Source organism: Motacilla alba, chromosome 7 (genome assembly GCF_015832195.1).
Source record: "Motacilla alba alba isolate MOTALB_02 chromosome 7, Motacilla_alba_V1.0_pri, whole genome shotgun sequence".
NCBI lineage: Eukaryota > Metazoa > Chordata > Aves > Passeriformes > Motacillidae > Motacilla > Motacilla alba.
Genome location: NC_052022.1, coordinates 36,293,817 through 36,315,234, shown reverse-complemented (window position 1 = coordinate 36,315,234; position 21,418 = coordinate 36,293,817). Strand labels below are relative to the sequence as shown.

At 59.5% G+C, this 21,418-nt stretch overlaps 1 protein-coding gene across 3 annotated transcripts; it reads left to right on the top strand.

Moving 5' to 3' along the window:
* LOC119703270 (translation initiation factor IF-2-like) lies at nt 1–2,017 on the top strand. Of its 3 annotated transcripts, XM_038142883.1 has the most exons (5): nt 1–115; nt 275–376; nt 738–840; nt 1,114–1,170; nt 1,446–2,017. In XM_038142883.1, the coding sequence occupies exons 1-5, from the start codon at nt 8–10 to the stop codon at nt 1,586–1,588; spliced, it is 513 nt and encodes a 170-aa protein (XP_037998811.1). In that variant the 5' UTR covers nt 1–7; the 3' UTR covers nt 1,589–2,017. The 3 variants fall into 3 exon arrangements, 2 of the variants coding, with proteins under 2 accessions (XP_037998811.1, XP_037998810.1); XR_005257605.1 differs by lacking the exon at nt 1,446–2,017 and having other exon boundaries at nt 275–840; nt 1,114–1,155; XM_038142882.1 differs by having other exon boundaries at nt 58–840.
* Nucleotides 2,018–21,418: the final 19,401 nt, after the last annotated feature.

The following is a 21,418-nucleotide window of genomic DNA, read 5'->3' as shown; positions in this document are numbered from 1 at the left end:
CAAGGTGATGGAACTGGTAGTGGATGAGGGGAAAAAGCCCCTGAAGACAATTGTGAACAAGAGCCTGTATGCACTTTTAATTTACTGCCACGATGAGAACCAGCACGTGGCAGAGGTGAGGTTCTGTGTGATGCTGCAGGATGTCTGCGAGGGGGCTCTGCCGTCTCCTGCCCTGGCGCCTGACGAGCTGCAGCCTCCTCCAGGCCTTGGCACAGGGATGTGGGTCCTGTGCCCTGGGCTGTGGGGCCATCTCTGGGTCTCTGCTGCTCTCCAGGCCTCTTGGGAAACGCTGCTTTGCGTGGCTAAGTTCCTGAAGAGGAGGGACCTCGAACAGCTGCTGAAGAAGCAGCAGCCACTGAAGATCGATGAGGGCCTGGTAAGGACAGCCGGGAATGCCCAGGCTCAGCCTGGAGAAGGCCCTGAGCGCGGTGCTCAGCGTGCGGGGCTGGCAGCTGTGCCGCTGCCCGCTGCTGCACCCAGAGGCCGCGCGGGCTCTTCTCCAGGCTCCTGCGGGCCCGAGCCGGGTGCCCACGGAGCCCCGGCCCGGCGGCGCTGCGGGGCGGCCCCGCGGCTCCCCGGGCAGCAGCCGGCGCTCTGCCCCCTCCGGAGCCCGGCGCCAGCGGCTGCTGGCCGCGCCTCAGGGCTGCGCGGGCAGGGGAGGCCGGGGCTGCGCGCAGCGAGCGCCCGGCCCGGGGGCTGAGCCCGCGCCAAGCCTCCCCTGCTGCCGCTCTCTGCAGCTGGCAGAGGACAGGAGCCGAGCGGCCGAGCACCTGCGCCGGGCCCTGCGCTACCTGCAGAGCCCACGGGAGCCCTTGCGAGAGGCGACCATCCAGTTCATGGGTGAGCCCCGAGCCCGGGCTCCCTCCTCACCCCGCCGCAGCGCGGCCCCGGCCCCGCCTGCAGCCCCGGCAGCGCCGGCCGGGCCCGGCGCCGTGGAGCCCCGCCCGGGCTCGGCGCTGCTGCCGCCCTCTGGCAGCCGTGCCCTGGGCCGGCAGCGTGCGGCAAGGGCCCGGGCTGAGCCCTGCCGGGCCAGCAGGGCGTGTGGCCACAGCGCCGGCAGCGCCGCCGGCAGGGAGCTGTGCCGCTGGGCAGTGACAGGCTCTGTGTTCGCAGGGATCGCCGGGCGGTACCTGAGGTGCAAGAGGGAAGAGCCCCAGGACCACAGTCAAGGTGAGTGGGGGCAGAGGACTGACAGTGGGGGCTGGCGAGGGAGAGCTGCGAACCCTGCCGTGGCTTTGGAGGGCTTCGCTCCGTGTGCGGACGAGGGGTGGTGTGAGCCGAGCACACAGAGGTTTCAGGGGCACGTGGGGGAGTCATGGCAAGTACCTCCTAGCTGATTCTAATGTCTCCTACTCCCTTCTGGGTGGGATTGCCCAGTTCAGAAGGTCTTCTTGGATTCCCACACATCCGGGCAGTTGCCATGGTTCTGTTCCTCTCTCTTTCAGCCCTTCAAGCCCAGAGGCAAGATGCCAGCCCATCATGCTCCAACCTGGAAAGTCAAGCTGCCTTTCCCCCAGGAGCTAAAGAATTAGGGACATCTTCTGGATCCAGTGAACCAGTGTCCCAAGAACACAGCAGGAGACACTGAAGAGGACCCCATCTCCCAGCGCTGCTGGTGCTCCAGGCACAGCTGACGCTGGGCACAATTCTCATGGCTTCAGCCCTCTCCTTGCCTGTCCTGTAGATAGCTCCCTCCCTCCAGCCCTCATACACTGCCCATCCCATTTTTTCCTCTTCACTATTCCTCCCTTTTGATAGATAGCTCTGACTTACCAGAACCCAGACTGTTCATCACCTTTTTTTCCCTCCATGCTCCCCTCCTCCAGTCCTCATACACTGCCCATCCCCTTTTTTATCTCTTCACCATTCCTCCCTTTTGATAGCTCTGCCCCACCAGCCCTCAGCCTGTCCATCACCTTTTTTTCCCTCCACACTCCCCTCCATCCAGCCCTCAGATCCTGCCCATCCCCTTTTTTCCCTCCCAGATCATCCCTGTGCTTTGCCTTCCATTAATAAACAGTTTGGCTTTTTCACTTTGCCTGCATCTCTGTGGAGCTGAAGCGGCAAAATCCGGGGCCCTGGGACACACAGGCCCCTGCTGCCGTTCCCTCCCACGCCGTGCTTTGTGCACAGACACAGAGGAAGGAGGGCAGCTCAGGCTGGAAAGGTCCCTGTGCTGAAGGTGCAGTTCCACAGCACTGTGCAGTTCCAGGCCTTGCAGAGCACCGTGGAGCCCCTGGGCTTTGGAAGAGCCAAGCTGAGGATGCTCTGAGCCCAGCTGGGAGGGATTCCATGGCAAGCACCTGTTGCTATACAGGGCGACACGGCAAAAAGCACCACGACTCCATCAGAAGGGTGTATGAGAGAGCTTATTAGAGTAACATATTGCTTTTATAGTTCTCCAAGATATTTACATTTACTCAACAAATACATACGTTGCCCATTAGTGGTAAGTGAGAAGCAAAGTTCTCAGTAGGTGGACAAGGAGACACGACATTCTGTGAGCCAGCTGGAGTACGTATCTTTTAACTTTCTCTCCTTCATCACGTCGCCATGGTGACAACCTCGGTGTCTTCCTCAGGAGAGATATGGGGCTTTCCTTATCTTTAGGAAGCCTTGGCTGGCTCACAAGAACAGCACAGGATGGCTTTCCTACAGGCATCCACAGACGCCAAAGAAGCTTGGAATGCTGGAAATTTTCAAGAACATCTTCCTGAAAGCACAGCAGTGCTCCATCCCTGCACAGGATGAGGAAGAGGGCACAACCAGAGACCATCCGGGCTTAAGAGGCAGCTTTGGGTGTGCCTAAGGGCAGAAGGAGCAGCAGCATGGTGCCCGAGACTCGGACACGCGACCGTGCCGGTGCCCGGAGCGCTGTCAGGCAGTGCCGGGATCCCGGGTGTGGTTCTGGTGCCCACAAGTGAGGAATGGCAGCGCCAGGCTCAGAGGCAGTCAGAAAGGCAACCAAGGGAGAGCAGAGGGAGGGCACCCTTCCAGTCTCTCTTGGGCATGGCCGCAAAACAGCCCCTGCTGCTTCTTCCTCCGCCCGTGTTTGGGCTGTGCTGCTGGCAGAGCCAGCCAGGCTGTGCTCTGCATCCCAAAGCCTGTTGGGAGCGGGCATGGAAAGCGCTGTGTGCACAGCAGAGAGTCCTGGAAGGTGCTGGCAAGAGCGTCCTGTGGGAACAGGGCTCTGGTCCCTGGCCGGGAGCAGCCTGGTTTTGGTGCCGTCAGCGCAGGCAGGAGTTGAGGCAGGTGAAGAGGCAGCAGGCAGCTTGTGTTTGTACAGGGCCTGGGGCTGCACGTCTGAACCTCCACCTGGAAACACACTTGTTTGAATACGAGCTACAGCTGGAGTGCCTGTCCTGAAAGGGCCTGAAATACTTCACCCTTGCCAGCATTCCTTAAGGCTGTGTTGGTGTTCCCCAGGAAAGCCACACGTTTGGGGAGCACCTTTGGAGGAAAGGGCTTGCTGCTCAAGGAAAGTGCTTCCCAGGGAGCTCCCAGTGAGGCAGGTGCAGGTGTCCCCCTTTGGCTCTCTGTGCTCCTTTCAGTCCTTGAGGCCCTCTGCACTTGGCAGAGGGGCAGAGGAAGGGAGAAGGCAGTGAAGAGCGGGTTTGGCATCTGCCTGGACCTGCGGACACCAAGCCAAGCACCTGCAGCAGGATGTCACCCCCTTTGGACAGAGGTGTGAGCAGACCCACGTCTGTCCAGCTGTGAGCCCCAAAGCTCTCTGTGAGAGCTGTGAATTAAAAGGCCTTCACACACACGCTTTTCACATCTTCCCCTTCGGCTGTGTTTCAACTCTGGGCAATAGGCATTTGCCTCCTGCTTGGTGGGAGCTGCTGTGGCCCAGGGCCAGCACAGAGCTGGGCTGGCTGGGCCAGGCAGCGTGGAGAGTCTTGGCTGATCTTGGTGTGTGCCTGGCCTCAGAAAAGGCTTGGAAGGTTTGCCTCCCAAGGCGTCCTGCTCCCTGGCTCTCCCTGTGCACCTTGGAGAGAAGCAGGTCGGCATTTCTGGCAGCTGGGCATCAGCCGGCCTTCAAATGGGGGCGTGCTGAGGAGCGAGCCCCGCTGAGACACCCTGAGAGGAGCCCAGTGCTCCTTGCTCCTCTCTGCTGACACGTGAGCGTTTGTCTGCTTTCGGGATGGCCCTGGCTGTGTGAGGGGTGCTACGTGGACACGAGACAGCCGGTCCTGTCCCGCTGGGTCCCAGCAGTGCCTGGCAGCTCTCCTGCATCCACGCCAGGATGCTGGCCAAGAGAGGCCCTGGCAGCTGAGGCAGCTGATTTGAAGCTTTTGCAGATGCACACAGGGGACGGCCAGTGCTGTTCCAACACTCAGGATACAGCAGTCCTGAGACGCCTCCCCAGAGCTGCCTGATGCCACCCACTCCTTGTGGCACCAGCTGCTTTCCTGTGCCATGCTCTACCTCCCCCAAGAGTAAAGAGGGAGCTGGAGAGAGAGCTTGCCAGGCTGCTCTCGATCCTTCACCAGCAGCCCTGGTTGAGTGCAGAAGTCCGAGCTGAGGGCAGATGTTCCAGTGGAACAGCCGTGCACAGGAAGGCTCGGTGGCAAGGATGATCCAGGAAGCACAGGCCTGGCCGCCTGAGCTTGCTGCCGGGGAAGGCCTTGGAGCAGATCCTCCTGAGGGCCATCCCACGGCACGTGCAGGGAACCAGGGGGGCTGCTGGAGGCTGGGAAAGCTCTGCGGAGGGACGGGGACAGCCGGGGGACCCGGCGGGTGATGAGGGCTTCTGTGCGAGTGTTTGGGGGGTTGGTGTTGGGGGGGGTGTGTTGGAGAAGGAGTTGTCTGGAAGGTGAGAGGTCTAGGCTAGAATGTGAGTCAGTTTAGAGGCAGCATCTGTGGTTTGGCACAGTTTTGGTTATGGAGGGCAGGAATATCTGTGACTATTTCTGTTCGTGGTCCTGATTCTCCTGCTGGGAACAAGAGGGGAGAGCTGCACTTTATTGGCCATTTAGATATCTGTAGCAGGGGGAGGATTAGCCCTTTTGCCATTGACTCATTTGTTTGGGTTCCTCTTGTAACACTGAGCGGACTGTGATTCCTTGAGAGCTTTTATTCCTTAAGAGAACTTAGAGATTATCATCCCTTCATCGAGATCGATTTGCAAACTAAAGAATGGCCTTCTTTTTGCCTCTTTGTAGTGCTATGTCCTGTACAGTGACTTCCAGTGGATGATGTTAAGGCAAATGAGGTGCTGCTTTGAGATGGGAGCAAACTTCCAAACCATTCACATTCTCAAGCCATCCCTATAAATTTGAGAAGTTTGCAATTTTTGGAAGTACTTGAGTTGAGCACTGGGGAAGAAAAGCTTTCCTGAATTGAGGATTCTTAAGTGCTCTGAGCCCGCAGAGCAGGGCAGCATTTGCTGCTGCTCGGAGCCATTCCTACAGATCCTGTCGGGCTGTCTTAGACGCTTGGGCCCAGGGATTCCTTCTAACCTGGGCCACTTTGGGTGGGCTGGGGCTGGCCCAGGGCCGGAGGCAGTGTGTGCAAGGGCCCTTGCTGACACGGTGCAGCACGGTCACCATGGAATGGAACGGAACCCGGTGTCCAAGGGCCCTTTGTGACACGTGGTGCCATAGAAGCTGGTGGTTACAAGAGCAGCCACAGTGCTCAGAGCACGCGACGGGACAGGACGGGGCAGAGCGGTGCCGTGAGGAGCCCCTGCACGGCACGCTCCTTCGTGTCCTACCCGGAGCTTTTCTGAGGCATTGTTCCTGCAGCTGACCTCGCGGCCAGGCTGTGGGACTTGGTGACCCAAATCTTTTCCAAGGAGTCTCCTGTCATTGTGGCAGGAGCCTTCAAGACCAGAGTGCAGGACTTGCTGTCCTGCAGCCTTCCTGAGGCTTCACTGTTGCAGGTGTCTTGAAGGCACAACTGCAGTTGTTGACTTGGTGATACCTGAGGCATCTCTCTAGAAGGTGCCTTCAAAACTGGGTGGTGGAATGGCGGGCAGATTTCTCCGCCTGTTCAAAGTGTTCAAGAGGAAAAATAAGGAAAGCCCTGAAGCTGCCCCAGCACAACAGCCTGAAGAGCCAGAGCAGATCGAGACACTGCAAGATGGTGAGTGGCAGAGCTGGGCCACAGAGATGATGGCTGCAGTCAGCTTGGCCCCATCCCATCCCATCCCATCCCATCCCATCCCATCCCATCCCATCCCATCCCATCCCATCCCATCCCATCCCATGCCCTGGGGACATGCCCATGCTCAGGACACAGAGGGGCCGGGCAGACACCCCGCAGTGGCCGTGCTCCATCCCCCTGGGGCATGCCGGGGCTCTCCCTGCCTGGGCAGCGCAGGGCTGGGCTGTGTTCTCCGGCCTCTCCCGCAGCCCCTCAGCTCTGGCTGCGCTCGCTCTTTGCCAGATGCAGCCCTGCAGCGCACACAGGAGCAGGAACCCGGCCGTGGCCACTTCCGCAAAACCCTGAAGGTACCTGCAGCCATCCCCCCCTGGGCTGGGCCTGCTGCCCCTGCTCAGCTGAGCACCATGCCTGCAGCATGCCATGGAGCGTCCCTGCTTCCCTGTCCTTTGTTCTCCTGCAGATGTTCCCGAAGTTTCTGCGCATTCCACGTAGAAAGAGCGGCACTGCAGCAGATGAGGGCCCAGCCCAGCCTGACTCGGGGCTGACCGAGCTCCAGGCAGAGCCTGATGTCAGCCCAGATTCGGCTGAGCGCTCACAAGACTCTGACACAGCAGTGAATGAGGACTGGGCGAAGGCTCTTCTCGCAGCAATGACTGAGGACATGGCTGTCAAAAACACTGACCACGGAGAGACTCAGGCCATCACAAATACTGGCACCACGCCCACTCCCACAGTGATTTTTGCTCCACCTATGGATTTTTTGGGGGAGAGTGCTGTTCCCTCTCAGCAGCAGGTTAGCAGCCTGGGGCCAGGCCCAGAGGCCTCCCAGGATCGTGTGTCCCCTCAAGCCATGGCCATTGGCTGCCTCAGCCTTTGAGGCCAGCACAGTGTGGTGGGAAGGGAAGCACTTCTTGGGGGAAGCTGGTGAATTTGCAACAGCTGGACAGTGCTCCAAGTGTTCCCCATGCCTCCTCCAGGTGCCAGCTATTGTGAAGAACATCCACCAGAGTCTGATGTCCTGATGTCACTGTAGATGCCAGTCTGCAAGTGACATTCTGAGATTGGCTGAAGAACACCCAGCTGACGTGGCGCTGACCCTCCTGCGCTGTGCCCCAACATGTGACAGGTACGGGGCCCACGTGTCTGGAGAGCTCAGGGCTCACCGGCCTTTAGGGCCCGTGGCCCTGCACAGCCTGTGCTGTGGGGTCTGCCAGACAGGCAGAGAGGTCCAGGAGCCTCGGGCCCCTGTGTTTCCTGAGCCTGCTGCCAATGCTCCCTCCCTGCCCCTCAGGGCACTGGGGCTCTGGCACCTGGGCCCCCACAGCTGCACAGGGCATGGTACTGTGACTGAGACGCCCCTGACACAGAGCTCTGATCCCACAGAGCTGCTGCAATGATGTGGAGAACCATAGGATCAGTGGGATCAGCAGTGGAGAACGTGCTGCCAACACTGCTCTGCGTGATGGAGGATTGGCCTCTGCACAGTGCATGCAACTCTGATGGGAACAACAAGGACATTTTTGCCCTGGCTGTGAGTTTCTGGGCATCTGCTCGTCCCTTGGTCACCTTCCGAGCAGCTCTCCATGCTCTCGGTGCCTCAGGCACTGGGCTGAAACCTGGCTAGGGCCAGGCTCAGGGAGCACCAGGCCCGCTGCTCCTCCTGCATCTGCCCTTGGGCCCTGCCCCATGGACACCTCGGCACTGAGCGCTGTCTTGGGCTGCTTCTTTTACAGGCAACCCTGGTGATCTGGGTGATTGTGCCTGAGTGCCACAAAGTGATGATCCCTTATTCTGGGCAACTGTTTACGGCTCTGCTCTTCCAAGTTGTCATCACCACACAGAAGATGCCACCAGAGGAAATTGAAAAGTTCTGGACAGCGTGCCAGGATGAACATGGCCTTCCCAGCAAGCCCAACAGGTCCCAGTCCTCCTGTCCTTCCCAAGCCCTTGTGGCCAGCGCCAGTGCTGCCAGTGTGACCTGGCCTTTGCTCTGCACACAGGTTTGCAGTGCAGGCCATGAAGGCTCTGCTCTGCCGACTGCGGTGTGACAATGTGGTGGTGGCTATGGAGCGCAAGCTTGGCTGGGACACGCTGCTGTGTGCTCACACCCAGCACTATGCCGTGGGTCTGCTGGCCAGGTGAGTCCCCTTCTCCCCACTGCCCCCGGCTTTTGTGCCCTGTGCCCCACACAGTCCCTGTGGTCATGGGCCAGAGGGCCTCATCACCGAGGGACGGCCAAGGAGACTGGGAAAGGCTGGGGGAGGAGGGTGCCCAGAAGGAGCTGCCTGACAAAGTGCTCACATCCCCTCCAGGGATGCTGGACAAAGACCAAACCCTGTGAGTCAGTCTTCGGAGAAGTTTGCCCCACCAGCTCAGGCTCCCGGTGTCTTTTTCCTCACTTCCAGGGAGATGTGCCATATCTTTATTCCCTTGTGTTCCCTGATTTCATTGCATCTACTGAAGCGTCTCCACAGGGAGGAGCGAAGCTGGGATCTGCCCTTCCTGGCATTCCTTGTGGAGGTGAGTCTGGTGGCCAGCGCTGCCTGGCTGAGCTGCCTCCCAGCTCTCTGCCCTCTCGTAGCTGCAGCTGCCTGGGTCAGTGCCCACGCCCTGTGCTGCTGCCTGGGCCCAGCCCTGTGCGGTTCCGGGCTCCTGCCAGCCATGTCCCCTGTCACTGCCCTGTGCCTTTCAGATCCTCCAGTGCCTGGACTTGAGTAAACGTGGTGACAGCATCCTGGAGATCATGTCAAGGTACCTGCAGAGCGAGTGCAGCGAGCGGCGTCGCCTGGCGCTCAGAGGCCTCGTGGTGCTCTGCAAGGATCCCTTGAGGGTGAGAGGGGGCAGCGGCTGTAGTTGTGTGGGCAGCATGGGTTCAGGGAATGCAGTAGCTTTGGCTTGGCTGGGCTGCAGGAGCTGAGGCAGCTGCTCCCAGCGCTCCTGCCTCACCTGCCCCCGTGCTTTGGGACAGGCCTTTGGCCTGTGGGCCCTGCAGCAGCAGGCTGGGCTTGCAGTGCCAGGGCGCTGTTGGCGCTGCAGCCGTCCATGGCTTCCCAGCACAGCCTTGTGCTCCACACAGGCCAGAAGAATGTGCAGTCTGTCTAAAAACTTTGTGGAGCTGCTGGGTGATGCAGATGGATATGTTGTCAGCATGACCCTCTCTGTGCTCACAAATATACTTGAGAATGGAGACATCCTGGTATCCAGCACCACCGCCCCAAAGCTGGCTGAGGCACTCCTGCCGCTCTTTGATCATGTAAGGCTCTGTGCCCTCTACCACGGGCACTGTTTGCTGCCCAGAAATTTTGTGCCCTTTGCCCAGGTGGGCTTGGAGAAGTTGGTGCTGAGGTCTTTTCCTTTTTTTCAGGACGACATCGATATGCAGCTGCTCTCCCTAAACCTCTTCTTCAAGGTGATGGACTTGGTAGTGAACAAAGGAAAAAAACCCCTGAAGAGGATTGTGAGCCAGAGCCTGCTCCCACTCTTCTTTTATTGCTATGATGAGAATGAGCGTGTGGCAAAGGTGAGGTTTTGAGTTATGCTGGTGCATGCCTGAACGGGGGCTCGGATGTCCCCCGGTTGGCATCTTGCAGGCTCCAGGCTTCTGCTCCTGCCTTGCCACAGGCAAGCAAGTCCTTTTCTTTGGGCAGCGGTAGCAGCTGCACGTTTCTGCTCCTCTCCAGGCCTCTCACGAACTGCTGCTTTGTGCGGTAAGATTCTTGAAGAGGAGGAAGCTCAAGCAACTACTTAAGAGGAAGAAGATGTTGAAGTTTGGCAAGTGCTTGGTAAGGACGATCAAGAATGCCCAGGCTCAGCCTGGAGAAGGCCCTGAGCGCGGTGCTCAGCGTGCGGGGCTGGCAGCTGTGCCGCTGCCCGCTGCTGCACCCAGAGGCCGCGCGGGCTCTTCTCCGGGCTCCTGCGGGCCCGAGCCGGGTGCCCACGGAGCCCCGGCCCGGCGGCGCTGCGGGGCGGCCCCGCGGCTCCCCGGGCAGCAGCCGGCGCTCTGCCCCCTCCGGAGCCCGGCGCCAGCGGCTGCTGGCCGCGCCTCAGGGCTGCGCGGGCAGGGGAGGCCGGGGTTGCGCGCAGCGAGCGCCCGGCCCGGGGGCTGAGCCCGCGCCAAGCCTCCCCTGCTGCCGCTCTCTGCAGCTGGCAGAGGACAGGAGCCGAGCGGCCGAGCACCTGCGCCGGGCCCTGCGCTACCTGGAGAGCCCACAGGAGCCCCTGCGAGAGGCGGCATCAGGATCATCGGTGAGCCCCGAGCCCGGGCTCCCTCCCCGCCCCGCCGCAGCGCCGGCCGGGCCCGGCGCCGTGGAGCCCCGCCCGGGCTCGGCGCTGCTGCCGCCCTCTGGCAGCCGTGCCCTGGGGCGGCAGCGTGCGGCAAGGGCCCGGGCTGAGCCCTGCCGGGCCAGCAGGGCGTGTGGCCACAGCGCCGGCAGCGCCGCCGGCAGGGAGCTGTGCCGCTGGGCAGTGACAGGCTCTGTGTTCGCAGGGATCGCCGGGCGGTACCTGAAGGGACAGCCAGCAGAGCTTCACGTTCTCCGTGAGGGTGAGTGCGGGCAGCGGGCTGACAGCCGGGTCTGGCCAGGAGAGCTGCAATGCCCGGGCAGGGAGCTGCAATCTCTGCCCCGGCTGCGGCAGGCTTCGCTCCTTGTGTGGATGAAGGGTGGCACGGGCAGAGCACACAGAGCGATTTCAGGGACACGGGCGGGAGCGGATTCGTGGCCGTGTCTTGCGGCTGATCCCGCAAGGCTCAGCCTCTTTTGTGGCCATGGCGAGAGCTGGGAGGGATGGGCTTAGCAGAACTATCTCCGGGTGTCTGTCTGGGCTCTGACTCTGGTATTTCATCTGTGTTCCAGCCCTTGAAGCCATGAGCAAAGATGACAGCCCATCCTCCACTAACCTAGAAATTCAGGCCATTTTTGAACAAAGATCTGCAGAACTACGGTCATCTGCTCGGAGACTCAGAGAACCAGGGTCCCAAGAACAGTACCAGGAGACTGTGAAGAGACCACCACTCAATGTCTCTGTAGCTCCAGGCACAGCTGATGCTGGCCACAGCTGAGCCTGTGGGAGGCTCCCATAGCTCTTGCCTTCTCCCTCCCTGTTGACAGTTCCCTCCCTCCAGCCCTCAAACCCTCCCCACCCCCTTTTTTTGCCCCCATCTCATCCCTTCACTTTCCCTTCCATTAATAAACAATTTAGTTTTTTCCCCTTACCTGCATCTCTGTGGAGCTGAAGCGGTGCAAATCCGGGGCCCTGGGACACACAGGCCCCTGCTGCCGTTCCCTCCCACGCCGTGCTTTGTGCACAGACACAGAGGAAGGAGGGCAGCTCAGGCTGGAAAGGTCCCTGTGCTGAAGGTGCAGTTCCACAGCACTGTGCACTTCCAGGCCTTGCAGAGCACCGTGGAGCCCCTGGGCTTTGGAAGAGCCCAGCTGAGGATGCTCTGAACCCAGCTGGGAGGGATTCCATGGCAAGCACCTGTTGCTATACAGGGCGACACGGCAAAAAGCACCACAACTCCATCAGAAGGGTGTATAAGAGAGCCTATTAGAGTAACATATTGCTTTTATAGTTCTCCAAGATATTTACATTTACTCAACAAATACATACGTTGCCCATTAGTGGTAAGTGAGAAGCAAAGTTCTCAGTAGGTGGACAAGGAGACACGACATTCTGTGAGCCAGTTGGAGTCCGTATCTTTTAACTTTCTCTCCCTTCATCACGTCGCCATGGTGACAACCTCGGTGTCTTCCTCAGGAGAGATATGGGGCTTTCCTTATCTTTAGGAAGCCTTGGCTGGCTCACAAGAACAGCACAGGATGGCTTTCCTACAAGCATCCACGGAGGGCAAAGAAGCTTGGAATGCTGGAAATTTTCAAGAACAGCTTCCTGAAAGCACAGCAGTGCTCCATCCCTGCACAGGATGAGGAAGATGGCACAACCAGAGACCATCCGGGCTTAACAGGCAGCTTTGGGTGTGCCTAAGGGCAAAAGGAGCAGCAGCACGGTGCCCGAGACTCGGACACGCGACCGTGCCGGTGCCCGGAGCGCTGTCAGGCAGTGCCGGGATCCCGGGTGTGGTTCTGGTGCCCACAAGTGAGGAATGGCAGCGCCAGGCTCAGAGGCAGTCAGAAAGGCAACCAAGGGAGAGCAGAGGGAGGGCACCCTTCCAGTCTCTCTTGGGCATGGCCGCAAAACAGCCCCTGCTGCTTCTTCCTCCGCCCGTGTTTGGGCTGTGCTGCTGGCAGAGCCAGCCAGGCTGTGCTCTGCGTCCCAAAGCCTGTTGGGAGCGGGCATGGAAAGCGCTGTGTGCACAGCAGAGAGTCCTGGAAGGTGCTGGCAAGAGCGTCCTGCGGGAACAGGGCTCTGGTCCCTGGCCGGGAGCAGCCTGGTTTTGGTGCCGTCAGCGCAGGCAGGAGTTGAGGCAGGTGAAGAGGCAGCGGGCAGCTTGTGTTTGGACAGGGCCTGGGGCTGCACGTCTGAACCTCCGCCTGGAAACACACTTGTTTGAATACGAGCTAGAGCTGGAGTGCCTGTCCTGAAAGGGCCTGAAGTAATTCAGCCTTGCCAGCATTCCTTAAGGGTGTGTTGGTGTTCCCCAGGAAAGCCACACGTTTGGGGAAGCACCTTTGGAGGAAAGGGCTTGCTGCTCAAGGAAAGTGCTTCCCAGGGAGCTCCCAGTGAGGCAGGTGCAGGTGTCCCCCTTTGGCTCTCTGTGCTCCTTTCAGTCCTTGAGGCCCTCTGCACTTGGCAGAGGGGCAGAGGAAGGGAGAAGGCAGTGAAGAGCGGGTTTGGCATCTGCCTGGACCTGCGGACACCAAGCCAAGCACCTGCAGCAGGATGTCACCCCCTTTGGACAGAGGTGTGAGCAGACCCACCTCTGTCCAGCTGTGAGCCCCAAAGCTCTCTGTGAGAGCTGTGAATTAAAAGGCCTTCACACACACGCTTTTCACATCTTCCCCTTGGGCTGTGTTTCAACTCTGGGCAATAGGCATTTGCCTCCTGCTTGGTGGGAGCTGCTGTGGCCCAGGGCCAGCACAGAGCTGGGCTGGGTGGGCCAGGCAGCGTGGAGAGTCTTGGCTGATCTTGGTGTGTGCCTGGCCTCAGAAAAGGCTTGGAAGGTTTGCCTCCCAAGGCGTCCTGCTCCCTGGCTCTCCCTGTGCACCTTGGAGAGAAGCAGGTCGGCATTTCTGGCAGCTGGGCATCAGCCGGCCTTCAAATGGGGGCGTGCTGAGGAGCGAGCCCCGCTGAGACACCCTGAGAGGAGCCCAGTGCTCCTTGCTCCTCTCTGCTGACACGTGAGCCTTTGTCTGCTTTCGGGATGGCCCTGGCTGTGTGAGGGGTGCTACGTGGCCACGAGACAGCCGGTCCTGTCCCGCTGGGTCCCAGCAGTGCCTGGCAGCTGTCCTGCATCCACGCCAGGATGCTGGCCAGGAGAGGCCCTGGCAGCTGAGGCAGCTGATTTGAAGCTTTTGCAGATACGCACAGGGGACGGCCAGTGCTGTTCCAACACTCAGGATACAGCAGCCCTGAGGCGCCTCCCCAGAGCTGCCTGATGCCACCCACTCCTTGTGGCACCAGCTGCTTTCCTGTGCCATGCTCTACCTCCCCCAAGAGTGAAGAGGGAGCTGGAGAAAGAGCTTGCCAGGCTGCTCTCGATCCTTCACCAGCAGCCCTGGTTGAGTGCAGAAGTCGGAGCTGAGGGCAGATGTGCCAGTGGAACAGCCGTGCACAGGAAGGCTGGGTGGCAAGGATGATCCAGGAAGCACAGGCCTGGCCGCCTGAGCTTGCTGCCGGGGAAGGCCTTGGAGCAGATCCTCCTGAGGGCCATCCCACGGCACGTGCAGGGAACCAGGGGGGGTTCTGGAGGCTGGGAAAGCTCTGCGGAGGGACGGGGACAGCTGGGGGTCCTGGCGGGTGTGGAGGGCTTCTGTGCGAGTGTTTGGGGGGTTGGTGTTGGGGGGGTGCGTTGGAGAAGGAGTTGTCTGGAAGGTGAGAGGTCTAGGCTGGAATGTGAGTCAGTTTAGAGGCAGCATCAATGGTTTGGCACAGTTTTGGTTATGGAGGGCAGAAGGAATATCTGTGACTATTTCCGTTCGTGGTCCTGATTCTCCTGCCGGGCTCAAGAGGGGAGAGTTGCACTTTATTGGCCATTTAGAGATCTGTAGCAGGGGGAGGATTAGCCCTTTTGCCATCGACTCATTTGTTTGGGTTCCTCTTTAACACTGAGAGGTCTTTCATTCCTTGAGAGCTTTTATTCCTTAAGAGAATTCGGGGATTATCATCCCTTCATCGAGATCCATTTGCAAACCAAAGAATGGCCTTCTTTTTGCCTCTGTGTAATGTTATGTTCTGTACAGTGACTTCCAGTGGATGATGTTAAGGCAAATGAGGTGCTGCTTTGAGATGGGAGCAAACTTCCAAACCATTCACATTCTCAAGCCATCCCTATAAATTTGAGAAGTTTGCAATTTTTGGAAGTACTTGAGTTGAGCACTGGGGAAGAAAAGCTTTCCTGAATTGAGGATTCTTAAATGCTCTGAGCCCACAGAGCAGGGCAGCGTTTGCTGCTGCTCTGAGCCCTTCCTACAGATCCTGTCGGGCTGTCTTAGACACTTGGGGCCAGGGATTCCTTCCAACCGGGGACACTTTGGGTGGGCTGGGACTGGCCCAGGGCCGGAGGCAGTGTGTGCAAGGGCACTTGCTGACACGGTGCAGCACGGTCACCATGGAATAGAACGGAACCCGGTGTCCAAGGGCCCTTTGTGACACGTGGTGCCATAGGAGCTCGTGGTGACAAGAGCAGCCACAGTGCTCGGAGCACAGCGACGGGACAGGACGGGACAGAGCGGTGCTGTGAGGAGCCCCTGCACGGCACGCTCCTTCGTGTCCTACCCGGAGCTTTTCTGAGGCATTGTTCCTGCAGCTGACCTCGCGGCCAGGCTGTGGGACTTTGTGACCCAAATCTTTTCCAAGGAGTCTCCTGTCATTGTGGCAGGAGCCTTCAAGACCAGAGTGCAGGACTTGCTGTCCTGCAGCCTTCCTGAGGCTTTCACTGTTGCAGGTGCCTTGAAGGCTCAACTGCAATTGTTGACTTGGTGATACCTGAGGCATCTCTCTAGAAGGTGCCTTCAAAGCTGGGTGGTGGAATGGCGGGCAGATTTCCCCGCCTGTTCCAAGTGTTCGAGAGGAAAAATAAGGAAAGCCCTGAAGCTGCCCCAGCACAACAGCCTGAAGAGCCAGAGCAGATCGAGACACTGCAAGATGGTGAGTGGCAGAGCTGGGCCACAGGGATGATGGCTGCAGTCAGCTTGGCCCCATCCCATCCCATCCCCCATCCCCATCCCATCCCATCCCATCCCATCCCATCCCATCCCATCCCATCCCATCCCATCCCATCCCATCCCATCCCATTGCCTGGGGACATGCCCATGCTCAGGACAGCAGAGGGGCCGGGCAGACACCCCGCAGTGGCCGTGCTCCATCCCCCTGGGGCATGCCGGGGCTCTCCCTGCCTGGGCAGCGCAGGGCTGGGCTGTGTTCTCCGGCCTCTCCCGCAGCCCCTCAGCTCTGGCTGCGCTCGCTCTTTGCCAGATGCAGCCCTGCAGCGCACACAGGAGCAGGAACCCGGCCGTGGCCGCTTCCGCAAAACCCTGAAGGTACCTGCAGCCATCCCCCCCTGGGCTGGGCCTGCTGCCCCTGCTCAGCCGAGCACCATGCCTGCAGCATGCCATGGAGCGTCCCTGCTTCCCTGTCCTTTGTTCTCCTGCAGATGTTCCGGAAGTTTCTGCGCATTCCACGTAGAAAGAGCGGCACTGCAGCAGCTGAGGGCCCAGCCCAGCCTGACTCGGGGCTGACCGAGCTCCAGGCAGAGCCTGATGTCAGCCCAGATTCGGCTGAGCGCTCACAAGACTCTGAGGAAGCAATGAATGAGGACAGGGCAAAGGCAGACCAGGCAGTGACTGAGGACATGGCTATCAAAAACACCAAGACCAGAGAGACTCAGGCCATCACAAATACTGGCACCATGCCCACTCCCACAGTGATTTGTGTTTCCACTATGGATTTTTTCGGGGAGAGTGCTGTTCCCTCTCAGCAGCAGGTTAGCAGCCTGGGGCCAGGCCCGGAGGCCTCCCAGGATCGTGTGTCCCCTCAAGCCATGGCCACTTGGCTGCCTCAGCCTTTGAGCCCAGCACAGTGTGGTGGGAAGGGAAGCACTTCTTGGGGGAAGCTGGTGAATTTTCACCCGCTGGACAGTGCTCCAAGTCTTCCCCATGCCTCCTCCAGGTGCCAGCCATTGTAAAGAACATCCACCAGAGTCTGATGTCCTGTGTCACTGTGGAGGCCCGTCTGCGCAGTAACATTCTGAGATTGGCTGAAGAACACCCAGCTGACGTGCCGCTGACCCTCCTGCGCTGTGCCCCAACGTGTGACAGGTACGGGGCCCACGTGCCTGGAGAGCTCAGGGCTCACCGGCCTTTAGGGCCCGTGGCCCTGCACAGCCTGTGCTGTGGGGTCTGCCAGACAGGCAGAGAGGTCCAGGAGCCTCGGGCCCCTGTGTTTCCTGAGCCTGCTGCCAATGCTCCCTCCCTGCCCCTCAGGGCACTGGGGCTCTGGCACCTGGGCCCCCACAGCTGCACAGGGCATGGTACTGTGACTGAGACGCCCCTGACACAGAGCTCTGATCCCACAGAGCTGCTGCAATGATGTGGAGAACTATAGGCTCGTCACGACTAACAACAGAGAAAGTGCTGCCAACACTGGTCGATGTCATGGAGGATTGGCCTCGGAGCAGAATGTGCACCTCCGATGGGGACGACAAGGACGTTTTTGCCCTGGCTGTGAGTTTCTGGGCACATGCTCGTCCCTCGGTCACCTCTCCAGTAGTTCCCCGTGTGCTCAGTGCCTCAGGCACTGGGCTGACACCTGGGCTAGGGCCAGGCTCAGGGGGCACCAGGCCTGCTGCTCCTCCTGCATCTTCCCTCAGGCCCTGCCCCATGGACACCTCGGCACTGAGCGCTGTCTTGGGCTGCTTCTTTTGCAGGCAACTCTGGTGGCCTGGGTGATTGTCCAGGTGCCTCAGTACCACGAGACAACGATTCATTCTTTCTACCCTCTGTTTACGGCTCTGCTTTTCCAAGTTGTAATCACCACACAGGAGTTGCCACCAGAGGAAGTTGAAAACTTCTGGACAGCGTGCCGGGAGGAACACCGCCTTCCCAGCAAGCTCAACAGGTCCCAGTCCTCCTGTCCTTCCCAAGCCCTTGTGGCCAGCGCCAGTGCTGCCAGTGTGACCTGGCCTTTGCTCTGCACACAGGTTTGCAGTGCAGGCCATGAAGGCTCTGCTCTACCGACTGCAGTGTTACCATGTGGTGATGTCTATGGAGCGCAAGTGTAGCTGGGACACGCTGCTGTGTGCTCACACCCAGCACTATGCCGTGGGTCTGCTGGCCAGGTGAGACCCCCTCATCCCCACTGCCCCCGGCTTTTGTGCCCTGTGTCCGGGTGCCCCACAGAGTCCCTGTGCCTTTGGGCTAGAGGGCCTCGTCACTGAGGGCGGGCCGAGCAGATGAGAAAATGCTGGAGAGGGTAGGGTGCCTCGAAGGGGCCTCCTCCCACAGTGCTCACATCCCTTTCAGGGATGCTGGGGAAAGACCAAACCACTGTGCCTCATTCTTTGGAGATGTTTAACCTCCCCACCTCAGGGTCTTAGCGCCTTTTTTCCTCGTGCTAGGGAGATGCGCTGTGACTTGACCCAAATGTGTTCCCATGCCGCATACCGCCTTCTCCTGCTGCTCAGCAGTGAAAAGCCACGGTCGAATCTTCCCTTCCTGGCATTCCTTGTGGAGGTGAGTCTGGTGGCCAGCGCTGCCTGGCTGAGCTGCCTCCCAGCTCTCTGCCCTCTCGTAGCTGCAGCTGCCTGGGACGGTGCCCACGCCCTGTGCTGCTGCCTGGGCCCAGCCCTGTGTGGTTCCGGGCTCCTGCCAGCCAGGTCCCCTGTCACTGCCCTGTGCCTTTCAGGTCCTCCAGTGCCTGGACTTGAGTAAATGTTCTCACACTGTCCTGAAGATCATGTCAAGTTGCCTGCAGAGCAAGCGCAGGGAGCGGCGTCGCCTGGCGCTCAGAGGCCTCATGGTGCTCAGCAAGGATCCCTCGATGGTGAGAAGGGGGCAGCGGCTGAAGCTGCGCTGTGCAAAGCGGCCCCTTGGGCTGGCAGGGCTGCAGGAGCTGAGGCAGCTGCTCCCAGCGCTCCTGCCTCACCTGCCCCCGTGCTTTGGGACAGGCCTTTGGCCTGTGGGCCCTGCAGCAGCAGGCTGGGCTTGCAGTGCCAGGGCGCTGCTGGCGCTGCAGCCGTCCATGGCTTCCCAGTACAGCCTTGTGCTCCACACAGGCCAGACCTATACGCAGCGTGTCTCGAAGCCTTCTGAAGCTGCTGGGTGATGCAGATGAAGAGGTGGTCAGCTTGTCCCTCTCTCTGTTCATGAAGATGCTCGAGAAAAAACACCTTGTGATCTCCAGCACCACTGCCCCAAAGCTAGCTGTGGCACTCCTGCCGCTCTTTGACAATGTAAGGCTCTGTGGCCCCCGCCATGGGCACTTGCTGCTGACCAGAAATTTTGTGCTCTCTGGATTTTTATGCCTTCTCCCAGGAGTACTGGATATTTGATGCTTAGGTCTTTTCCTCCTTCTTTTCTCCAGGACCACAGCAATGTGCAGCTGCTCTCCATTCAACTTTTTCGTAAGGTGATGGAGTTGGTAGTGGAGGAGGGTAAAAAGCCCCTGAAGAGAATTGTGAGCCAGAGCCTGCTCCCACTCTTCTTGTACTGCCATGAGGAGAACCAGCGCGTGGCAGAGGTGAGGTTCTGTGTGATGCTGGTGCATCTCTGCAAGGGGGCTCAGCTGCCTCCTGCCCTGGCACCTCAGGGACTGCAGCCTCCTCCAGGCCTTGGCACAGGGATGTGGGTCCTGTGCCCTGGGCTGTGGGGCCATCTCTGGCTCTCTGCTGCTCTCCAGGCTTCTCGGGAAACGCTGTATTTTGCGGCCGGCTTCTTGGAGAAGACGGACCTCCAGGAGGCGCTGAAGACGAAGCAGCCATTAAAAATTGATGAGTGCCTGGTAAGGACAGCCGGGAATGCCCAGGCTCAGCCTGGAGAAGGCCCTGAGCGCGGTGCTCAGCGTGCGGGGCTGGCAGCTGTGCCGCTGCCCGCTGCTGCACGCAGAGGCCGCGCGGGCTCTTCTCCAGGCTCCTGCGGGCCCGAGCCGGGTGCCCACGGAGCCCCGGCCGGCGGCGCTGCGGGGGCGGCCCCGCGGCTCCCCGGGCAGCAGCCGGCGCTCTGCCCCCTCCGGAGCCCGGGCGCCAGCGGCTGCTGGCCGCGCCTCAGGGCTGCGCGGGCAGGGAGGCCGGGGCTGCGCGCAGCGAGCGCCCGGCCCGGGGGCTGAGCCCGCGCCAAGCCTCCCCTGCTGCCGCTCTCTGCAGCTGGCAGAGGACAGGAGCCGAGCGGCCGACCACATGCACTGGGCCCTGCGGTTCCTGGAGAGCCCACACGAACCCCTGCGAGAGGCGGCCATCAGGATCATGGGTGAGCCCCGAGCCCAGGCTCCCTCCCCGCCCCGCCTGCAGCCCCGGCAGCGCCGGCCGGGCCCGGCGCCGTGGAGGCCCCGGCCGGGCTCGGCGCTGCTGCCGCCCTCTGGCAGCCGTGCCCTGGGGCGGCAGCGTTGCGGGCAAGGGCCCGGGCTGAGCCCTGCCGGGCCAGCAGGGCGTGTGGCCACAGCGCCGGCAGCGCCGCCGGCAGGGAGCTGTGCCGCTGAGCAGTGACAGGCTCTGTGTTCGCAGGGATGGCCGGGCGGCACCTGAGGTGGAAGAGGGAAGAGCCCCAGGACCACAGTCAGGGTGAGTGCGGGCAGCGGGCTGACAGCCGGGGCTGGCGGGTGGAGCTGCAACCCCTTTCCCGGCTGTGGCGGACTTCGCTCTATGTATGGATGAAGCGTGGCCCGAGCAGAGCACAGAGCGATTTCAGGGACACGTGGCGGGGGTGGATTCATGGCCAGCGTCTTGCGGCTAATCCCCTTGGCAATTCCTCTCTTCTGGGCAATGCAAGAGCTGAGTGGGGCACCCTTATGTAGTGGTTTTGGTTCGCCAGTTCATGATTTCCTTGCCAATGTGCCATTTAGTGTGGTAGCTTCAGTGCCATTTAGTGTGGTAGGTTCAGTGCTGGTTAAGCAACACTTGACTCACTAGAATATATTTACTCATGTCCTGTTTGAGAGAGAATTAGGAGGAAGGCAAAGCAGTCTCAAATCTTTAAGAGGGTATGAAGGAAAATTCATTAACATAACTAAAAGAAAGAGTCATAAGAATCAGAAGAAAACCTTCAGAACACTTCTCCTCCCCCTACAACCTTTTCCTTCCCACTGACAATGTAGAGACAAAACCAAATTTTGAGTCAGTTTGCTACCTCTAGAATAGTCTTTCTTCTGTTCACTTAAGGAGAGAAGTCCCTCTTGTTAATGGTATGGAGACTTTTCCACAAGAAAACAGTTCTCTGATGGCTCTCAATTTCCATGAATAGCAGCCACCTGGGGTAATCTACAATTCGGAAATCGCTCCCATTTTCCACAAGCTTTTCCCAAAGCTGTGTTTATGTGCCATGTCAATTGATGGGGTACTGTTGTAAAGATGAGCTGTTCAAAGGCAAAGTTCTTATGATCTATCTCTAAAATCATCTTCATCTCTAGCAAGAGAGACCTTCTTCTGTTCGTGGGGGCACAGGATCTTCATCACTCTTCTCTCCGTCTCTGTTCAAACTTCTCAGAGAGTCACTTAAACATCTGCTGACTTTAGCATGGAGGTCTTTGCTCAATACCTACAATTTAAACACTTTCATCTCCCCATATCTTCATGCGGTATAGGGGAAAAAAAGTGTCGTTCTCCATATATTTACAAGAGGATTTCAGCCTAAAACTAAAGGCATCTCCCCATGCCCCCCATCTGGGACTTGACTTCTTCTTCACTGACCTCAGCCAGGCCTCAGCCGGGCCAGCCGTGTTACCTCTTTGTCGGCCAGAAAGGAAAAGAGAAAGTTCCCGAGTTTCTTTTGTTTTTGGCTTGTGTTTTTCACAGAGGCACGGGCAGATTTCCAGATTATCAATTCCCAAAGCCAACCATTGATTGGTTTCCTATCAGATACGGAGGAACCTGCCAGCAGCCTCTCCCAAAACATCACGTCCGTGATGCACAAACCAGCACACCTTGGTAGGAGCGTCTCCTAGGATTCCTGCAGATGCGGGTGCTGATTGTGGCTCTCTTCCT

What these genes read in the sequence shown, in the direction of transcription:
- LOC119703270 (XM_038142882.1), top strand. Translation starts at nt 393, where the DNA reads ATGCCCAGGCTCAGCCTGGAGAAGGCCCTGAGCGCGGTGCTCAGCGTG. An exon ending in GGCGACCATCCAGTTCATGG is followed by an intron (nt 841 to 1,113) that starts GTGAGCCCCGAG and finishes CTGTGTTCGCAG; the next exon opens with GGATCGCCGGGCGGTACCTG. An exon ending in GCCCCAGGACCACAGTCAAG is followed by an intron (nt 1,171 to 1,445) that starts GTGAGTGGGGGC and finishes TCTCTCTTTCAG; the next exon opens with CCCTTCAAGCCCAGAGGCAA.